Source organism: Physella acuta, unplaced genomic scaffold, assembly GCF_028476545.2.
Source record: "Physella acuta isolate Inbredline_101_S28 unplaced genomic scaffold, ASM2847654v3 ptg000283l, whole genome shotgun sequence".
Classification (NCBI taxonomy): Eukaryota; Metazoa; Mollusca; class Gastropoda; family Physidae; genus Physella; species Physella acuta.
The window spans coordinates 119,469-139,007 of NW_026731802.1; the positions used below are offsets into that span (position 1 = coordinate 119,469).

General features: G+C 41.4%; 2 protein-coding genes across 6 annotated transcripts in view; one reads left to right on the plus strand and one right to left on the minus strand.

Moving 5' to 3' along the window:
* LOC131939544 (mucin-12) overlaps window positions 1–5,826 on the plus strand; it is a 75,421-nt gene extending 69,595 nt beyond the window's left edge. For 4 of the 5 annotated variants that reach the window (XM_059297921.1, XM_059297922.1, XM_059297919.1 and 1 more), the window contains exons 13-14: window positions 1,448–5,264; window positions 5,310–5,826. In XM_059297921.1, the coding sequence (XP_059153904.1) occupies window positions 1,448–5,263 (3,816 nt within the window). In that variant the 3' untranslated portion in view covers window position 5,264; window positions 5,310–5,826. The remainder of the gene's footprint in view (window positions 1–1,447; window positions 5,265–5,309) is intronic. The other variant, XM_059297920.1, reaches the window with a different exon arrangement.
* Window positions 5,815–18,747, minus strand: LOC131939545 (acetyl-CoA acetyltransferase, mitochondrial). The gene is made up of 13 exons (XM_059297925.1): window positions 18,585–18,747; window positions 14,577–14,624; window positions 12,160–12,277; window positions 11,636–11,731; window positions 10,922–11,022; window positions 9,468–9,560; window positions 8,671–8,721; window positions 8,213–8,366; window positions 7,830–7,922; window positions 7,337–7,450; window positions 6,837–6,901; window positions 6,347–6,504; window positions 5,815–6,228 (listed from the first exon to the last, which is right to left on the minus strand). Exons 1-13 carry the CDS (start codon window positions 18,612–18,614, stop codon window positions 6,108–6,110), a joined length of 1,242 nt encoding a protein of 413 aa, XP_059153908.1. The 5' UTR covers window positions 18,615–18,747; the 3' UTR covers window positions 5,815–6,107.
* Window positions 18,748–19,539: the final 792 nt, after the last annotated feature.

The following is a 19,539-nucleotide window of genomic DNA, read 5'->3' on the forward strand; positions in this document are numbered from 1 at the left end:
GTGTTAAATAGAGAATAGTACAGGCTAGACTTTGACAGTAGTGGACAGGTTGTGTTAAATAGAGAATAGTACAGGCTAGACTTTGACAGTAGTGGACAGGTTGTGTTAAATAGAGAATAGTACAGGCTAGACTTTGACAGTAGTGGACAGGTTGTGTTAAATAGAGAATAGTACAGGCTAGACTTTGACAGTAGTGGACAGGTTGTGTTAGAGATAGAATAGTACAGGCTAGACTTTGACAGTAGTGTACAGGTTGTGTTAAATAGAGATAGAATAGTACAGGCTAGACTTTGACAGTAGTGGACAGGTTGTGTTAAATAGAGAATAGTACAGGCTAGACTTTGACAGTAGTGGACAGGTTGTGTTAGAGATAGAATAGTACAGGCTAGACTTTGACAGTAGTGGACAGGTTGTGTTAAATAGAGAATAGTACAGGCTAGACTTTGACAGTAGTGGACAGGTTGTGTTAGATAGAGAATAGTACAGGCTAGACTTTGACAGTAGTGGACAGGTTGTGTTAAATAGAGAATAGTACAGGCTAGACTTTGACAGTAGTGGACAGGTTGTGTTAAATAGATATAGAATAGTACAGGCTAGACTTTGACAGTAGTGGACAGGTTGTGTTAAATAGAGAATAGTACAGGCTAGACTTTGACAGTAGTGGACAGGTTGTGTTAGAGAATAGTACAGGCTAGACTTTGACAGTAGTGGACAGGTTGTGTTAAATAGAGAATAGTACAGGCTAGACTTTGACATTCTAGTGGACAGGTTGTGTTAAATAGAGAATAGTACAGGCTAGACTTTGACAGTAGTGGACAGGTTGTGTTAAATAGAGAATAGTACAGGCTAGACTTTGACATTCTAGTGGACAGGTTGTGTTAAATAGAGAATAGTACAGGCTAGACTTTGTCAGTAGTGGACAGGTTGTGTTAGAGATAGAATAGTACAGGCTAGACTTTGACAGTAGTGGACAGGTTGTGTTAGAGATAGAATAGTACAGGCTAGACTTTGACATTCTAGTGGACAGGTTGTGTTAAATAGAGAATAGTACAGGCTAGACTTTGACAGTAGTGGACAGGTTGTGTTAGAGAATAGTACAGGCTAGACTTTGACAGTAGTGGACAGGTTGTGTTAAATAGAGAATAGTACAGGCTAGACTTTGATAGTAGTGGACAGGTTGTGTTAAATAGAGAATAGTACAGGCTAGACTTTGACAGTAGTGGACAGGTTGTGTTAAATAGAGAATAGTACAGGCTAGACTTTGATAGTAGTGGACAGGTTGTGTTAAATAGAGAATAGTACAGACTAGACTTTGACAGTAGTGGACAGGTTGTGTTAGAGAATAGTACAGGCTAGACTTTGACAGTAGTGGACAGGTTGTGTTAAATAGAGAATAGTACAGGCTAGACTTTGACATCCAGCAGTAACAAGTGTTTTTCCATCCCAGGGTCCCATTGGGTACGCCCCTGTGTGTCAGTGTGGGCCCTCACTGCGACGTCTGGAGAACAGCATCACAGACACGCGAGACACACTCTACAACCACATGGACGCCTCCCACCAGATCCTGTCCCAGAGGATTGAGTACCTGGACAACAGGTCACGGCTGCAGTCACAGGCCACAGAGGCCATGCTGGAGCAGAGGCTGAGACATGAGGAGCACGCCTGTCATGGCCGCATCAGTTCACGCCTCCATGAGGAGAGGGTGGAGACCCAGGCCATGCTAGAGCAGGCCAGTCACACCATGACCGACAAGCTGGAGTACTGGCTCAACGACAAACTGGCCAGCTACGGACACTGTTTAGACCATCACCATGATGACTCAGCCCTGCCTCCCAGAAACCTCTTCTCTGACTTTACAGAGCTGGGGAGGTTGGTGCGGTCCCGCTCAGATGAAACGTTGACAGCATCGGACTACAGCGGCAAGTTCAGGAAGAAAGACTTCTACGCGTCCAGGCAGGCGGCCATGCAGCAGATACGAGGCTGGGACATGCCTGTTGTTGACAGGACTAGCAGCAGAGGGCGCAGGAGGGAGACCAACAACAACTACAGCAACACCAACAACAACTACAGCAACACCAACAACAACTACAGCATCAGCAACAAGAACACCACGGCCTCACCTGGCATCAGCAACACCGTGGTCACGCAAGTCCAGGTGCATGCTAGGGACGTGGGTCATCAGGGTCAGCTCTCTAGGGACGTGGGTCATCATGCCAGGGACGTGGGTCATCAGGGTCAGCTCGCCAGGGACGTGGGTCATCAGGGTCAGCAGGCCATGTCTTCCAGTCACACCCTGAGTCCTAGCACCAAGTCCACCACTTCACCCAGCACTCACACCAGTGCCCAGTCCCTGGCCAAACTTGCCACTCCTCAACTGACTGACACGCCAAAGCTGCGCAGTCGGAGTGTGGACAGGACAGGATCGCAGCACAGAGTGACATTTTCAACTGACCAGCAGTATCCACATAGGGTTACTTCAGCTGACCAGCAGTATCCGCATAGAGTTACTTCAACTGACCCGCAGTATCCGCATAGGGTTACTTCAGCTGACCCGCAGTATCCTCATAGACTTACTTCAAATGTCCAGCAGTATCCCCATAGGGTTACTTCAGCTGACCAGCAGTATCCTCATATTGTTACTTCAACTGACCAGCAGTATCCACATAAGGTTACTTCAGCTGACCAGCAGTATCCCCACAGGGTGACTAGTCCAACCCCTCAAAGTGTTCATGCCAGCCCTGCTGATCCCATCTATTCCAGTGGACCGCGGCGCCAGTCAGCCAACCACAGACAGCAACCAGCCAACCATGTGGGCAGCCCTGTGCCAGCCCCACATAGATCGTTGTTCACACACCAAAATTTAGCCGCAGGGGGTCCTCCAAACACAGACGTAAGATCCAGTGATCAGGGGGGCCCCCGGGTGCCCCTTCTCACTGGACAGATGGCCAATGGTGACCCCAGTTATCCACAGCATGGATACAGTGCTGGCGTCCACTGGCCAAATGGTGCAGGACGAGCCAGGACATTATCCACTGACTCCGTGCTGACAGAGGACAACACAGGCTCTATGCCCAGGAGTCGCAGTGTGGAGAACACCTTAGAGAGCCCCGGTGAGCTCTACTACTCTGGTTACACAACAGACTCTGCCATCAGACCATCCTCTAGTGGGAGCAGCAGCAGGAACACGGGCAGCCAGCGCAACCAGCGGGGCTCACACTCGCACAGCCCCGCTCCCCGTACCACCACCAGATATCGTATTCCAGAAACATCAGCGGACATGTCACGTCCAGAAACCAGCCCCACTCCACCGTACACATATCAAGGGAGACCAACAGCTTTGTCAGGGCCATCCAGGGTGCAGAGTCCCGCCAGCTTACAGAGGACACAGAGTCCTACTAGCACAAGTAGGACACAGGGTCCTGCTAGCACAAGTAGGACGTTTAACAATGATCTAAGAACTAGCATGACTAAACTGTATGACAGCCAGCTGGAGAAAAACCCCAGCCACTCCCCCAGCTCTCCAGGTGAGGTGCTCAGGTACCAGCCTGCAGACCCCAGGTTGAATACCTCCATCCATTACCTGGCCCCCATGAAAGAGTGTTTACAGCATGATAGTCTTGTGTCCCCCACCACCTCCCCAGCCCCTGTCCCAGCCAACAAAGAAGACAGCACCTGCAGCAGTAACCAGGACTCTGGCTACGGTAGCCGCAATCATGGAGGGGTCAAAGGTAGCATTGACACCAGTGGGGGCACCCCCAGCTCCTCCTTCAGTATGGAGAGGAGTGGCTGTACCACCCCCAGCACTGCTGGCTCGCCATTCCCCCACCAAAATGAGGCTGGCAACCTTGACCTGAGGTCTAGCAATGGCTTCCTGCCCTCACCTGTCCAACACAGCTCCACACCTGTCCCAGGCAGGCTCAAGCAGACAGCCAGCTCTGAGAGGTCACGACCCCCAGCTTACAGTGGTCGAGCTGTGAGCAACGTTGTTACAAGCAGACCTCCCCAGTATCCCCCAGTACAGCACACAGTGGCCTATGGCTCCCCTGCCAGTCTCTCCCACCAAATCTCTGCCCAAACCACAAATCTTCAAATCTCTGCCCAAACCACAAGCCTTCATGATAGCAGTGCTCAGGACAGTGGAGATTATAAGGCCTTCAACACAAGCTTGCCACCATCCCTCTCAGCCAAACCCCAGCAACCCCCAGCCAAACCCCAGCAACCAACACCCAACACTCCAGCCAAAGACCAGCCCGCTGCAGTACAGGCCCACATCCAGGGCTGGTACCAGCGCAAACTTCTGGAAGCTGCACAGCGGCTGCGCCAGAGCCAGAGCTACAACAGGCAAGACTCTGAGCAGCCCAGCGCAGAGAACTCGTATGATACAGATGTTTACACACTGTGTCGTCCTGCTGACCAAAGGCAGGGCAGCTACCAGCCATCAACTGACCAAAGACAGGGCAGCTACCAACAGTCAACTGACCAAAGGCAGGGCAGCTACCAGCCATCAACTGACCAAAGGCAGGGCAGCTACCAACCGTCAACTGACCAAAGGCAGGGCAACTACCAGCCATCAACTGACCAAAGGCAGGGCAGCTACCAACCGTCAACTGACCAAAGGCAGGGCAACTACCAGCCATCAACTGACCAAAGGCAGGGCAGCTACCAGCCTACAGCTGACCAAAGACAGGGCAGCTACCAGCCATCAACTGACCAAAGGCAGGGCAACTACCAGCAATCAACTGACCAAAGGCAGGGCAGCTACCAGCCTACAGCTGACCAAAGGCAGGGCAGCTACCAACCGTCAACTGACCAAAGGCAGGGCAGCTACCAGCCATCAACTGACCAAAGGCAGGGAAGCTACCAGCAGTCAACCTATCAATCTACTGACCAAAGGCCAAGTAACTACCCACAACAGTCTGTGAGGGTGACCTCTCCAGTGAGCTACAGAGGTCAGCAGGTCAGTGTCCCAGCCCACTTGTCTAGTCAGACCCAACAAGGACGGAGAGTGACTGGCCCGGCCACAGGGTGGGATCAGGAGACTGTCTACTCCACCACCACATTGGGTGCTAGGGACATGTCAAACCACAGCGTGTATCCACCCACCACATTGGGTGCTAGGGACATGTCAAACCACAGCGTGTATCCACCCACCACACTGGGTGCTAGGGACATGTCAAACCACAGCGTGTATCCACCCAGTAAACTGTATGCTCCACCACATAGAACAATTCATTATGACCCAGTGCATGGCAGCGATGTCTGACCTGCCCCAACAGTCATGTGCGACCTGTTCACCTGTCATGTCTGACCTGTTCAACTGACCCAGCAGTCATGTGCGACCTGCCCACCTGACCCAGCAGTCATGTCTGACCTGTTCAACTGACCCAGCAGTCATGTGTGACATGCCCCAGCAGTCATGTGTGACCCAATGTCTTCCAATTAAGTGGGAGTAGCAAATTGATTAAGCACTGTATAATGTACAGACAAAAATTTCACTTTGTTTACTTAGAGTAGCCATCTTATAAATGGACTATTGTAGTATAGTTAGAACAATGTTTATAATTGACGTGTCCCATTTGTATGGATGAAATAAGCTTTCTACAGTGGTCAGTAGTAATTTATGTTTTCTTAGCAACCCACTAGATGGCAGCATGTGTACTTACATTTCTTTCTGTTCAATATTTTTTTCTTTTATAAAGAAAAAATAGATTTGTTCAAATGTTTATGGCCTTATATCCAACAAATGTTGGTATGCAACAAATCACTTGGCTAGCCTGCTGATTGTTTACATGAATTTTATACACAATAAATGACATTTTAATTGAATTGCATTTAATAAGCATGTTATATGGCACAATAACTAGGATCAAACATTTACAATGACATGTTATAGTAGGTGGCCTTCACACAACCACCCTACATTTTGTATTTGATCTTTCAGCCCTCACACTAAACTGAAGAAAAAACATCCCATGCTCTCACATTCACACCAGTTCAAATATTATCACATCAAGGTGAGCACTCATTGTCTGGTACTAGCTCACACAGCTAGAAAAGTTCTAGAATGCTCCACCAGCTAAGATTACATCAAACAAAATGTCAACAGATCAGAGCTTTTGTATCAAGATGGCGGATGCCCCGCCCCCTCCATTACAGATACTTGCCACACCAAACTCTCCAGCCTTCAGGTTGTGTACCAGGTGACCTGTGATGCGGGCTCCTGACATTCTGGGGATGGAGGGAACATTGTTTTATGGGGAGTGACATACAGGGGGGGGGGGGGGGGGTTAACCTGCAATTGATTTCAATGATGGGAAGAGAGACTTGAGTCAAATAGTGAACTCACCCAATGGGATGTCCAATACTGACAGCACCACCATGAACGTTGACTTTGTTGATGTCCAGCTTCAACATCTCCACATTGGCCAGCACCACAACACTGAAAGCTTCATTGATCTCCCACAGGGCCACTTCATCTTTCTTCACCCCAGAGCTCTCGAACAGCTGGGTGGTGGAGATAGAATAGTCATCATACAGATGGGCACTGCTACAGTCAAACTTTTACAGCTACACAGCTACAGTCAAACTTTTACAGCTACACAGCTACAGTCAAACTTCTACAGCTACAGTCAAACTTTTACAGCTACACAGCTACAGTCAAACTTTTACAGCTACACAGCTACAGTCAAACTTCTACAGCTACAGTCAAACTTCTACAGCTACAGTCAAACTTCTACAGCTACAGTCAAACTTCTACAGCTACACAGCTACAGTCAAACTTCCACAGCTACACACAAAAGTGTCCCAGCAAAAAACAAGTATAAATTATTAAAAACCTTTGGGATAGCATAGGCTGGTGCAGTTGGGAAATCTATGGGGTCAATGGCAGCGTCAGCAAAACCTGAAATAAAAAACTTTGATACAATATCTTATGGTGGTCTACAGCTTTGGTACAATATCTTATGGTGGTTAAAACTTTGATATAATATCTTATGGTGGTCTACAGCTTTGGTACAATATCTTATGGTGGTTAAAACTTTGATATAATATCTTATGGTGGTCTAAACTTTGATATAATATCTTATGGTGGTCTAAACTTTGATACAATATCTTATGGCTGTCTAAATTTTGATACAATGTCTTATGGTGGTCTAAACTTAGATACCAGTGGTGGTTTTACAGATGGCATTCAAAGTAATCAAAGCTAGCTTTACAGATAAAATGGTGGTACAGATAGAGTACAGGTCTTACAGCCTAAATGATTTTAGTAGCTGAAATATCCTTACTTAATGGCAGCTGACTAAAGACTTACTGACTATACTGACTAAAGACTTACTGACTATCCTGGCTAGAGGTTTGGCTCCAAATTTCTTGGCAGCTTCAGCAGTCATCAAGACAAGGGCTGCAGCTCCATCATTCAGTGTACTGGCGTTTGCTGCAGTTACGGTTCCTGGGAAAGGGAAATAACTTTTTAAGCTTTTAAAAACTAACCCTCCGTATGACTGAGTATCAGCCATTTAAAAACAAACACGTTTTTTCACAATTCATTTTTTAGGCTACCAATTAAATTTGATAATTAAAATTGGTAAATAAATATAGTTTTTAATTGTTTACGTCATCTTGAACAATATTGAAGTTTAAAATCTTATTCGACACCCTAAATTAGGTTTGTTTGAAAAGACATTTTTCATTAGATGCTACCAAAACTAGCAAGATGAATATTGAAGTTTAAAATCTTATTTGACACCCTAAATTAGGTTTGTTTGAAAAAACATTTTTCATTTGATGCTACCAAAACTAGCAAGATGAAGTTTAGATTTTAACATTACCTTTCTCTTTTTGAAACACTGGTTTCAGATTTTTAAACTTTGTGAAATCTGTTTTTTTGTATTCTTCGTCTTCAGCAACTTTGATTGGATCCCCTGGAAATTAAAAAAAAACAAAAAAATAACCAACAAAGACATCAACCAACCAATGCAGTCTAAACTTAACACCCAAACACATTCAACCCACACAGTCCAAAATACAACCACCCGAATATAAAAAGTAGAATGGCCAAACAAAATGTCTTGGATTAGGATTCAGCAGGACTCTATTTGATCTGACTTGGTCTAGCTGGCTGGGTTACAATATTTGATCTGACTTGGTCTAGCCGGCTGGGTTAGGGATTTACTGCTAGGCTGCTAGTGATACAATAAAAAATTTACTTCACCTTTTCTTTGGGGCACCTCCACTGGAACTATTTCCGGTGCAAAGACTCCAGCAGCCGCAGATTTCTGACTGAGTGTGTAGCTTCTGACAGCAAACTCGTCCTGCGCCTCCCTGCCAATGTTAAACTTCTTGGCAGTGTTCTCTGCACAGTTGCCCTGGTGGATTATGGGAACATTTATACACAAGATCTCCACGGTAACAAGAATAAGAAACATTCCAAAACATTTTTAGTCAGCTCAACTTTTTGAAAAATTCAATTTATCAAAGTTCTTGTTTTTAGGTGAAAGAGGTTGTAGGTAGACATGTTGTGGAGATAGCCTTACCATGTGACAGTGGGTGTATGAAGAAAAGTTGTGAAGATAGCCTTACCATGTGACTGGGTGTATGAAGAAAAGTTGTGGAGATAGCCTTACCATGTGACAGTGGGTGTATGAAGAAAAGTTGTGGAGATAGCCTTACCATGTGACAGTGATTGTAGGCATCTGTTAAGCCATCACACACAATGCCATCCTGGTGAAGGAAATATCAAAGTCAGAACTAGGCGAAAAACGTTGCCATCATGTCCAAAAAAAAAACAGTCTATTATCATCAATTAGCTGTGTCAGCTAATGTTGATTTAGGATTAGCTCAGGAATTAGTGTAATCTTTTTATGTTTAACCCTTTAAAGTACAGTTCTATGTGCTCCCAGCCATTTGAAATATGTACAGCATGTTTTTTTATGTGAGGTAATACCAGGGGAAGAAGAAAATATGTTTTTATTTGATTTTGTTATCTTGTTGTTCTATCTCAAATTGCTTATTTTCTACGATTTATCTAAAGTTAGCCATTTTTTTTTAAATTTTGGGCAATATAATAAGTTAAATTAAATCTAATAAAATCTGCTGTTGAATTGGGCTTTATTTATAATGTAACTATTGAAAAAGAAAGTAGCTCCAGCGACTATGTTGAATTTTATTTAGCATTTAAAATAAATTTATAGAAATAATACTAGTATTAGCCTTTTGTTTAAAGTTTTTTTGGGATTGATGCAATTTTTAAAAATTAGAATACTATTATGCTATTTTAACTCCCACATAATAAATTCAGACCAACTTTGTATATTTCATTTTTGTTACCGCTTATGTTTATTTTTATTTATTTTTTTAAAGTGCAGTGGTTGCCCAGCCGTGGGGAAGTACAAAACATGGATGCCCGGGACAGGAAATGGTTGAGGGGATAGATAGGTAGGACAGTCAAGTTATAAAAACTCAGGTACCTCCAGGTTGATGCCCCCATAGGGCAGGGCTCCTCTCTTCAGGTAGAAGGGGACGTTGGACATGCTCTCCATACCTCCTGCTACCATCACTTCCTGTACAAATATTTTGTTTTACACGCAGGATATTTTATGCTTCCAGTATACATTTATACAAACATTTTTTTACACACAGGATATTTCATGCTTCCAATATACATTTATACAAACATTTTTTTACACACAGGATATTTCATGCTTCCAATATACATTTATACAAACATTTTTTTACACGCATGATATTTCATGCTTCCAATATACATTTATAGAAACATTTTTTTTACACGCAGGATATTTCATGCTTCCAATATACATTTATAGAAACATTTTTTTACACGCAGGATATTATTTCATGCTTCCAATATACATTTATAGAAACATTTTTTTTACACAGAAAAAATTTTTGTATCAAAGACAAACTTACGGAAAAAAAAGAATTTTTAAAAGTGGACTATCACATACACATGATTTTTTAAAAATTAGGTTTATGCTAAACAAGGCGCCAGCTAACTACGTGTCCAAGCCTATTCGCTAAACCATGGGTCAGCTAACAATTTTATTGGAACGATTTTCAGCAAAAATAATGATAAATAAATGACGTTAAACACAGATAGTGACCCCTGTCATAGAGCAAGTTTTGGACTGACCTGGCACCCCTGTCATAGAGCAAGTTTTGGACTGACCTAGCACCCCTGTCATAGACCAAGTTTTGGACTGACCTAGCACCCCTGCTATAGAGCAAGTTTTGGACTGACCTGACGCCCCTGCCATAGAGCAAGTTTTGGACTGACCTGGCACCCCTGTCATAGATCAAGTTTTGGACTGACCTGGCACCCCTGTCATAGATCAAGTTTTGGACTGACCTGGCACCCCTGTCATAGATCAAGTTTTGGACTGACCTGGCACCCCTGTCATAGATCAAGTTTTGGACTGACCTGGCACCCCTGTCATAGATCAAGTTTTGGACTGACCTGGCACCCTTGCTATAGAGCAAGCTTGGACTGACCTGGCACCCCTGTCATAGATCAAGTTTTGGACTGACCTGGCACCCCTGTCATAGATCAAGTTTTGGACTGACCTGGCACCCCTGTCATAGATCAAGTTTTGGACTGACCTGGCACCCTTGCTATAGATCAAGTTTTGGACTGACCTGGCGCCCCTGCTATAGAGCAAGTTTTGGACTGACCTGGCGCCCCTGCTATAGAGCAAGTTTTGGACTGACCTGACGCCCCTGCCATAGAGCAAGCTTGGACTGACCTGGTGCCCACACATGAGAGACTGTGACCTGTCATAGAGCAAGTTTTGGACTGACCTGGCGCCCCTGCTATAGAGCAAGTTTTGGACTGACCTGGCACCCCTGCTATAGAGCAAGCTTGGACTGACCTGGTGCCCCTGTCATAGAGCAAGTTTGGACTGACCTGGTGGCCACACATGAGAGACTGTGATGCCAGCATGATGGCCTTCATGCCTGAGGCGCAGACCTTGTTGATGGTTGTGGTGGGGGTGGAGATGGGCAGACCTGGAGGGAGACAATACATTTTCATCTCCACTAGCAAAACTCACCACTAAACTATAGCTAAAGTTAGCCTAACAGTTAGAAGGTGACACCAAGATCAAATGGTGACACGAACATCAAATGGTGACACCAACACTGAAGGTGACACCAACATCTAATGGTGACACCAACATCTAATGGTGACACCAACATCTAATGGTGACACCAGCATCTAATGGTGACACCAACATATAATGGTGACACCAACAGCTGATGGTGACACCAACATCTAAAGGTGACACCAACATCTAACGGTGACACCAACATCTAATGGTGACACCAACAGCTGAAGGTGACACCAACAGCTGATGGTGGCACCAACAGCTGAATGTGACACCAACATCTAATGGTGACACCAACAGTTGAAGGTGACACCAACTTCTGATGGTGACACCAACAACAGAATGTGACACCAACATCTAATAGTGACACCAACATCTAATGTTGACACCAACATCACCAACATCTAATGGTGACACCAACAGCTGAAGGTGACACCAACAACAGAATGTGACACTAACATCTAATAGTGACACCAATATCTAATCGTGACACCAACATCTAATGGTGAACTCACCTGCTCCAAGGGTGGCTTGTCTGGCTGGTGCTTGACCTTGACGACCTTGCAGAACATTGCCCATATATACTTCATTGACATTTTCTGGAGCAATTCCTGAATCAGGCAGACAGTGACAAAGTTACAAGATACACTAGGTGATCACAGAACTAACATTGAGGCCAGAATACTGACATTTTCTAGAGGCCAGAACACTGACATTTTCTTAAGGCTATAAAACTTGCATTCCCTAGACTAAAATAGCGTCATTCCCTAGAGGCTATACATATGTATTAAGTTATATTCGCTAAACAACTGACGTTCCCTAGACTAGAACACTGACATTCCCTAGACTAGAACAGTGACATTCCCTAGACTAGAACAGTGACATTCCCTAGACTAGAACAGTGACATTCACTAGACCAGAACAGTGACATTCCCTAGACTAGAACAGTGACATTCCCTAGACTAGAACAGTGACATTCCCTAGACTAGAACAGTGACATTCCCTAGACTAGACTAGAACACTGACATTCCCCACCAACCTGCCTTCTTGACAGCAGCACTGATGGCAGCTGACCCAAGTTTTGTAGCTGGGAGTGCAGATAGGGAGCCCAGGAAAGATCCAATTGGTGTACGCACAGCGCTCACAATAACAACTTCCTGTGTGGTACAACATTAATTATGTTTAACTAGTCACACACACACAAGCGTACGAACAAGAAAATGTTAACTTTTATAACACCAGTCACACACACAAGCGTACGTACAAGAAAATGTTAACTTTTATAACACCAGTCACACAAACATAAGTACAAGAAAATGTTAACTTTTAAAACACCAGTCACACACACAAGCGTACGTACAAGAAAATTTTAACTTTTGTTACATGACAAATGTAATGTTAATAAAGCTTTGCTATTTTAGTGTAAGCTGATCAACATCAAGCTAATTTACATAATTATTGAGTAACACCTAATAACTAAAATAATTATTCAGGTGAACCCAATGCAGCAAATGTACAAATTAAAAAAAGGAAAATATTGAATATACAATCACTATCTTCAGCCTCCTTAACCACCCCCCCCCCCTACTCATTGAATGATTCAAGTAAGTGTTGCTAAGATAACCAATCGACTGGATGTAAGATCATGTGTGTGGGACAGATATCAGTGGAGGTCAATCTAAGCTTTGACATCTATACTCTTATCATCTGATAGCCTGTGTAGGGTTCATGGGATATTTCTTTAACAACTCACTTTTTTAGTTAGAGCACAACACGAGTAGGCTGAGCTAAAAGATCAAACTTAGGCCTAGCTGACCGAATTTGGCCTAGCTGACAGAATTTGGCCGAGCCAACAATAAGATCTGGCCGAGCTCAAATAAAATTAGACCTAGCGAACAAAGTTTAAAATGTGTCCTAACCCTAGCTTGAATTAAAATGTGTCCTAACCCTAGCTTGAATTAAAATGTGTCCTAACCCTAGCTTGAATTAAAATGTGTCCTAACCCTAGCTTGAATTAAAATGTGTCCTAACCCTAGCTTGAATTAAAATGTGTCCTAACCCTAGCTTGAATTAAAATGTGTCCTAACCCTAGCTTGAATTAAAATGTGTCCGTACCCTAGCTTGAATTAAACTTGGCCCAACTAACAGTACATTAACATAAATGTAAATAAAACAGCTGCTACTTGCCCCCCCCCCCCCCCCAGGTGATATTTCACCAAGGTCACAGAGGTTGGGCATTCTATGGTGTGCTACACTTAGCAGCCCTACATACTTACATTTGTGTCAGCTACATATGTGTCAGCCACAGTACAACCGGCAAGACAGATTCACCAAAAGTTAAAGATATTTCGCTCTACTGAAAGGTACCCATAACACCAATGACAAATTAGAACCTACAGACTTGCTTTTATATATCCCCCACCCCCAAACAAAAGAGCAATATATAAATATAGATGTCCTAATGGCTAATGACAAAAGGGCTCCCAGTAATTCCCACAATATTATGGCCCCTGACAAAAGAACTCCATCTAAAATCTTCCTCAAAAGGGGTTCTTGGCATCATAACAAGTGTTAACCAATAAATAAGACAAAAGTATACACCAGCAGCTGATAAAAGCTTAGTGTTTCGCGTAGGTTCATGTAAATAATGGGCGTAACTTTTTCCTAACCCCACATGTGTCCCCCTCACCTGCAGACTTCAATATTTGCAAGATCCATGTTTATATTATGGGACAGTGTGGCTTATATTATGGGACAGTGTGGCCTAGCTGTAGAGAGCTAGACTGCTAACCCGAATGTCTCAAGTTCGAAATCTGGGGTCAAGTCAGTAGAGTCCACCCAGCGCTAATGGGTACCTAACTCATGTTAGGGAAAGTAAAGGCAGCTGGACATAGTGCTGACCACACCATCTTCCATATGCCTAGGTCATGGAAACAGATGAAATCTACTTCACTAGCACCATAGACAGTCAGGTTTGAAAGAGAACTTTACTACTTAACTGTCTTATTTATTTTTAAAACTGAATGAACAAAAGCTTGAGGTAAATTAAATGAAGTAAATTTTAACTACTAATAGTGTGACTAAGCAAGCTACATACTGAAAGCTGAGCAATCCCTTATTCATACTAGATGAAATTTTAAATGCTGAAGCATGCCAAACTGTATGAGGATCCCTTTACAAATAAAAAGTTGTGAATCAAACATTCTGGAGATGTGACAAGATTTCTCACACAAACATTCTAGAGATGGGAAATGTTTTCTCACACGCACCACTAGTGTAAAAGTGTTTTGTCATAATTTGAATCTTTCAGTGGTTAGAACATTAGGAAACAAATATTTCTTGGTTAGAAATCTATGCTTGTCTCATTTCTAAGCTAAAAGTGTGTTAGATCATATAGATGATCAGTTTCAAATGTTGAAGTTTAAACTGAAACCAGGAAACAAAACAATGACTTACTTTTAAACCCGACTTAGTAGCATAGCTCCGACTTAAAGCCCTGAGTGCCTGGACAGAGAATTGAGTTAATTTTGATCATTACATCAGTTGTCATCATTATAAACAACCTAAACATTGTAATTATCAAGTCTAACTGATCTTATGACATTATCAGAATAAATACCACCTCCTAAACAAATAGCAGAAATTAATTTTTAATTATTCTGTACTGCAATGACAAGTTAAAAACTCAAAAAGTTTTAGTACATTTCAGTTTATTAATTAACAGTTCAAATAATATTTATACTAACTACTTGACTTTTTAACCAATGTAATTTAAAAAAATACATTTTGTAATAAATAATGTCAGCTCAATGTGTTATAATAATACTATTTAGGCCTATAAATCTAATCATCATCATCTTTTCCCTTCTGTGCCCATGACACATGGGGAAGTCACAGAAATTTCTTTTCACTTTAGCTAGTCTTTGGCAATTTTCTTGGCTATCCTCCTAGATAGCCCTGCCTTTGTCAGTTACTTTTCTGCTGTGCATCTACACATCTCCCTTGGTCTTCCCCTGTTTTTTTTTTGTTGTGGCGCCCAGTTAATCTGGGTTCATTCTTAAAATGTGCTTCATCTAGTGCCATCTTCATTTTCCAATTATTTAGTCAACAGCTTGCATTTCCATTTCTCCTAGTAATTGATCATTGTAGATGTTTTTGGGCCAGTATAAATCTATAGGGGCCTATACTATGGGTGTTGGTAAATTGGGAAACGCAATATGGCAAGGCAGTGAATTGTGAGAAGGGTGAGAAAACCGCCAGTCACATGGTATTTTTTGATAAATACTTATGCAAGGTGGGGTTAAAATTCAAAGATGTCTGCCAAAATTACACTGCACCAGATTTACAATTATTTTAGATGCAGATATTTTGTTTGTATTGAACTACCTGATTTTTTAGTCGCTAAATGTGCTAATGATCTATCAACATTTTGTGTGGGACTCCGAAGCCGCCCAATATATTGCCTTTGAACATCACCATGCCTCAGATCCCTGCCGCTACAAACATCTTGTTTGAGATGCAATGAAATTTTTTATTACTACCGTCTGCCTATTGTTTTTTTTATTATATAAATATCGGGAGAATGTTTACACTGGTGCCCGATAATGGAATCTTCTTTATAAAAGGGGTGTTATGTTACTGGTAGTTAACTAAATACACACATGGCTGGCTAATTTCAATGCTAACCCTGTCCCTAACCCTAACCCCAACCCTCGTCCTACCATACACCTAACCCTAATTTCTAACCATAAAATTAGTGGAGATTACAATATTACTAACAACCCAACACCCCTTTTTTAAAGAAGATTCCATTATCGGACACCGGTATCTAAAGGCCTAATTATACAAAATATCAATTTTGTCAATTTTTTAAATATTATAATTAAAATGACTTTAAAAAATTTCACTTAAAATAAAATACGCTTTCTTCAAATACAACCATACAAAGTGGAAGGCATTGGCTTTACCATAACAATGTGCTTGAATATTACTGCAGACTCTTATCAGTTATGTTTGGAAGTATTTTAACAAATGGGTAGGTAATCTATCGTTTTGGGTACGTAAAATCGCCCGCGGCTAGTAATGTACGAAAAAGTTACCTCATTGTCAAGGCTTTAATAGAAGTATATTGTGATATGTTTGTGTCAAATATTGTAGATAAATGAATAATAAACCTAAATCAATGGCTAAATATATAAATATGGGCCAGAAATTAACTTTAAACAGCAGTATTTGCGAGCAAGATTTGCAATATAAACAGCAGCCATTTGTAAAATAGAGTGGCTTCCCCCTGAATCTCGCTCGTTAAGTTTAGAAAAAAAACTTAAACAAGATGGCTGCTATAGTAAATGAGCATGGTTGCATCTGTTGGAAACATCGCAGGTGTTCATTTATTACTGAAAAGTTTTTATCCAATTATTAAAACACAGGTACATAAAGGAAACAAGGAAACATTTTTGTATTTTTCAAAAAATAAATCCTCCTCAAAATGTGTAAAAATTATTAAAATTTAAGGAGTCATCTGTTTTTCACATTACTAGTCGCGGGCGATTTTACGTACCCAAAACGATAGATTACCAATGGGTAAATTTTAACTACAAATTTTTTATTCTGAATCTAGATCTAGATCTAGATACTACGGTAACTTAACTAGAAGTAGAGAGTAGAATAATAGAATTGAATATTGAATATGAAGTAGGCCTAATAGTAATATAATATGCCCTCAGTACTCACTGAGTAGTGAGTAATGATTAATGAATGAGTATGCTATGCAGGGTGTGGGGAAATTGCGAGACGCGAAAAGCGAAATGGCGAAGTGGGAAAATGCGAGAAGGGCGCGAAAACGGTCGGTCACGTGACTTTTTTTGTCTCGCATTTTACCACAAGCAGATACATACGCTGGGTAGTGTTGAAATGCGAAGATTTCTGCGAAAAATTTACCGCACCCGATATTCAGTGGTATTTGGTCCAGACTTCAAAGACGTTCCGTTTACATTGTTAAAACTTCCTATTTTTCCGTCGCTAGACATAGTGATGATTTGTCAGCTCCCCCCATCTTTTGTGTCGACTTAGAATACCACCTTGTTCGAAACCGACGGAAATACCGCCGACGATAGATCAACTTCTGTCTTTTGTGAGGAACGCCGGGGTCGCCTGATTTACCGTCTTTGAAGATCACCGTGCCCGGATCCGCTGCCGCCGCAAACATATTTTCTATTGTTGCATAGAAATTTTGTATTATAGCCGCCGCCTACGATTTTTTTCTAGCTTTTTTTACCATATAAATCTAAGCACAAGGAAATGCCTACATCATTTGGATACAACTATTCTGGAGATAAGAACTACTTACTGTGTGTTTTCTCTTCCAATGTTCCTTTACACTAATTTATATTAGATTTTATTTCACGGTTGTGACTTTTCCGAATTTTCCCATAAATGTTATATTATTATTTATAAATTAATTGTAAATATATATATATTTATTATTTCCATAAATAAGTCAGAAAAAATAACATCAAATTAAGTATGCGATTACTGCCCTATGTGAAGGTGAGGACTAGATTAACCCTCCCTTATGTGTTGCTTATTCCTAAGCTTTTATGAACTCTCAGTGCCCCCAGTTTTTTTCTCTTGCTTACTGTTTGGGGAAAAAATAAAGTGACGTCACCGATATTATCAGTTGCTCGTGCTATATCGTAAGCTATGGGCCTACTTCAAATATTTTAAAAACCAAGTTGAACTTATCTGAATTTTTTGGTTTTGGTGGTGGTGTTATTTTGGGGTCTTCCATAAATGACTTTTTGCAAGTACAAAAATCCATAAATAGATGTTGCAAAATATCTCTCCTGCTGACAAGATTATACCAATTCACAATGACACAGCTCACGTTTGTGTAAACATGAGCGGGCTAGATTTTAAAATTAATGTCGACTGAGACGGGATTCTCCTCTCGCTAACAAGAGCGGGCGATGACAGTAGCACAGCAACGATGTTAGGATTTTTAAATAGATAGATCTAGATATAGATCTATCTATCTTCTGAGTATCTATCTATATAATAAAATTTAGATAGGCCTACAAAATAACAACATACAACACTCGTGTTAAAGGGTAGGCCTATGGCTAAATGCTTGTTTATTTTAAAACAAAAAAAATAATTTAAATAAATAATATTAAATAAAGATGGAAAAAAAAAGAAAAAAACTTTTTTCGCAAAAAGTGTCTCGCTATTTACCCTTAATTCCGCAGGTATGTCTCGCATTACCTTCTCGCATTTTCCCGCCTCGCCATTTCGCTTTTCGCGTCTCGCAATTTCCCCACACCCTGCTATGCACACCTCTGCTAAAGTAAAAAAAAACTTCAAAAATAGTGACTGAAATCTAGATCTCTAGATCTTTAAAAAAATACTACTGATCTAGACTATGAACATAATTTTATTTTACTCAATAGAAAGACTATAGTCTACCTGTGATGAAAAGCGGCAATTGAAAAGCATTCTTAGTACTTGTCAAGAATTTTAGTTGTTTCTGAATAGCGAATCAGCCCTAAAATAAGCTGAAGCCTCTGCTGTCACTGAAGTCAAGAGAACGAACTTTGGTGTGTGCTAACACCCTGCAGTGTTAAGTAAGGTCATTGCATAGCCAATCAAAAAAAAGGATTAGACACACCTCTAAATTCTTAACTCCTGAAAGCAATTTTCAAAGAGTCAACAATAATATTAAAATAAATAATAAATAATCAAAAACATTAACAAGTAGGCCTATTTCTTTTTTAAAAGAAGTTAGAACTTGGATGTAGAATCTACCACTAGATCTCGACTGTATTCAATAAATATTAAATCAATTTCATTCCTTTCAAGTTTAATTAATTTATCATATACTAGAAATATGTCTATTTCATACAGAACTTCCAATTAATTTTTATTTTAGCCCTAGATTCTAATTTTAATTCAGCTGACGGGCAGCATTTTAATTATTTAGATCTATAATTAGGTAAGGGTTCATCCATTTATGACGTCCCACCCCCCACTCCCCCCCCCTTTCGACCTGGTAAAAAATGTGCCGTTTTTTTTTTGGGGGGGGGGGGGGTTAGAAGGGTGGTATACAATTACTTGCCTGATACATTTATTCACCAAATTCAGCTGGTGTTTTGTTTAAACACGAGAATTGCCGATTTAATTCATATATTGAAAATGCAGTTTTGTTTTAAATTTTTTTCACTTTAGATGTAAGCATTTTGATGTAAAATTCAACATATGGACGTCCACCTTTACCCGAACACCCCCCCCCCCCCTCTCCCTTCAGTCCACACGCGTCCGCAATAGTCGATTTTTTCGGGATCCCCCCCCCCCCTCATAAATGGATGACATCTAAATAACATTTCACAATCTGTGTTCTAACAAGAAAATGTGATTAGGGTGT

Coding starts and splice junctions, on each gene's coding strand:
- LOC131939545 (XM_059297925.1), bottom strand. CDS start 18,614: ATGCTTTTCAATTGCCGCTTTTCATCACAG. Junction 9,561..10,921: donor CTCTCATGTGTGGCCACCAG/GTCAGTCCAAAC, acceptor ATATTTGTACAG/GAAGTGATGGTAGCAGGAGG. Junction 7,451..7,829: donor AGTGTTTCAAAAAGAGAAAG/GTAATGTTAAAA, acceptor TCCCTTTCCCAG/GAACCGTAACTGCAGCAAAC.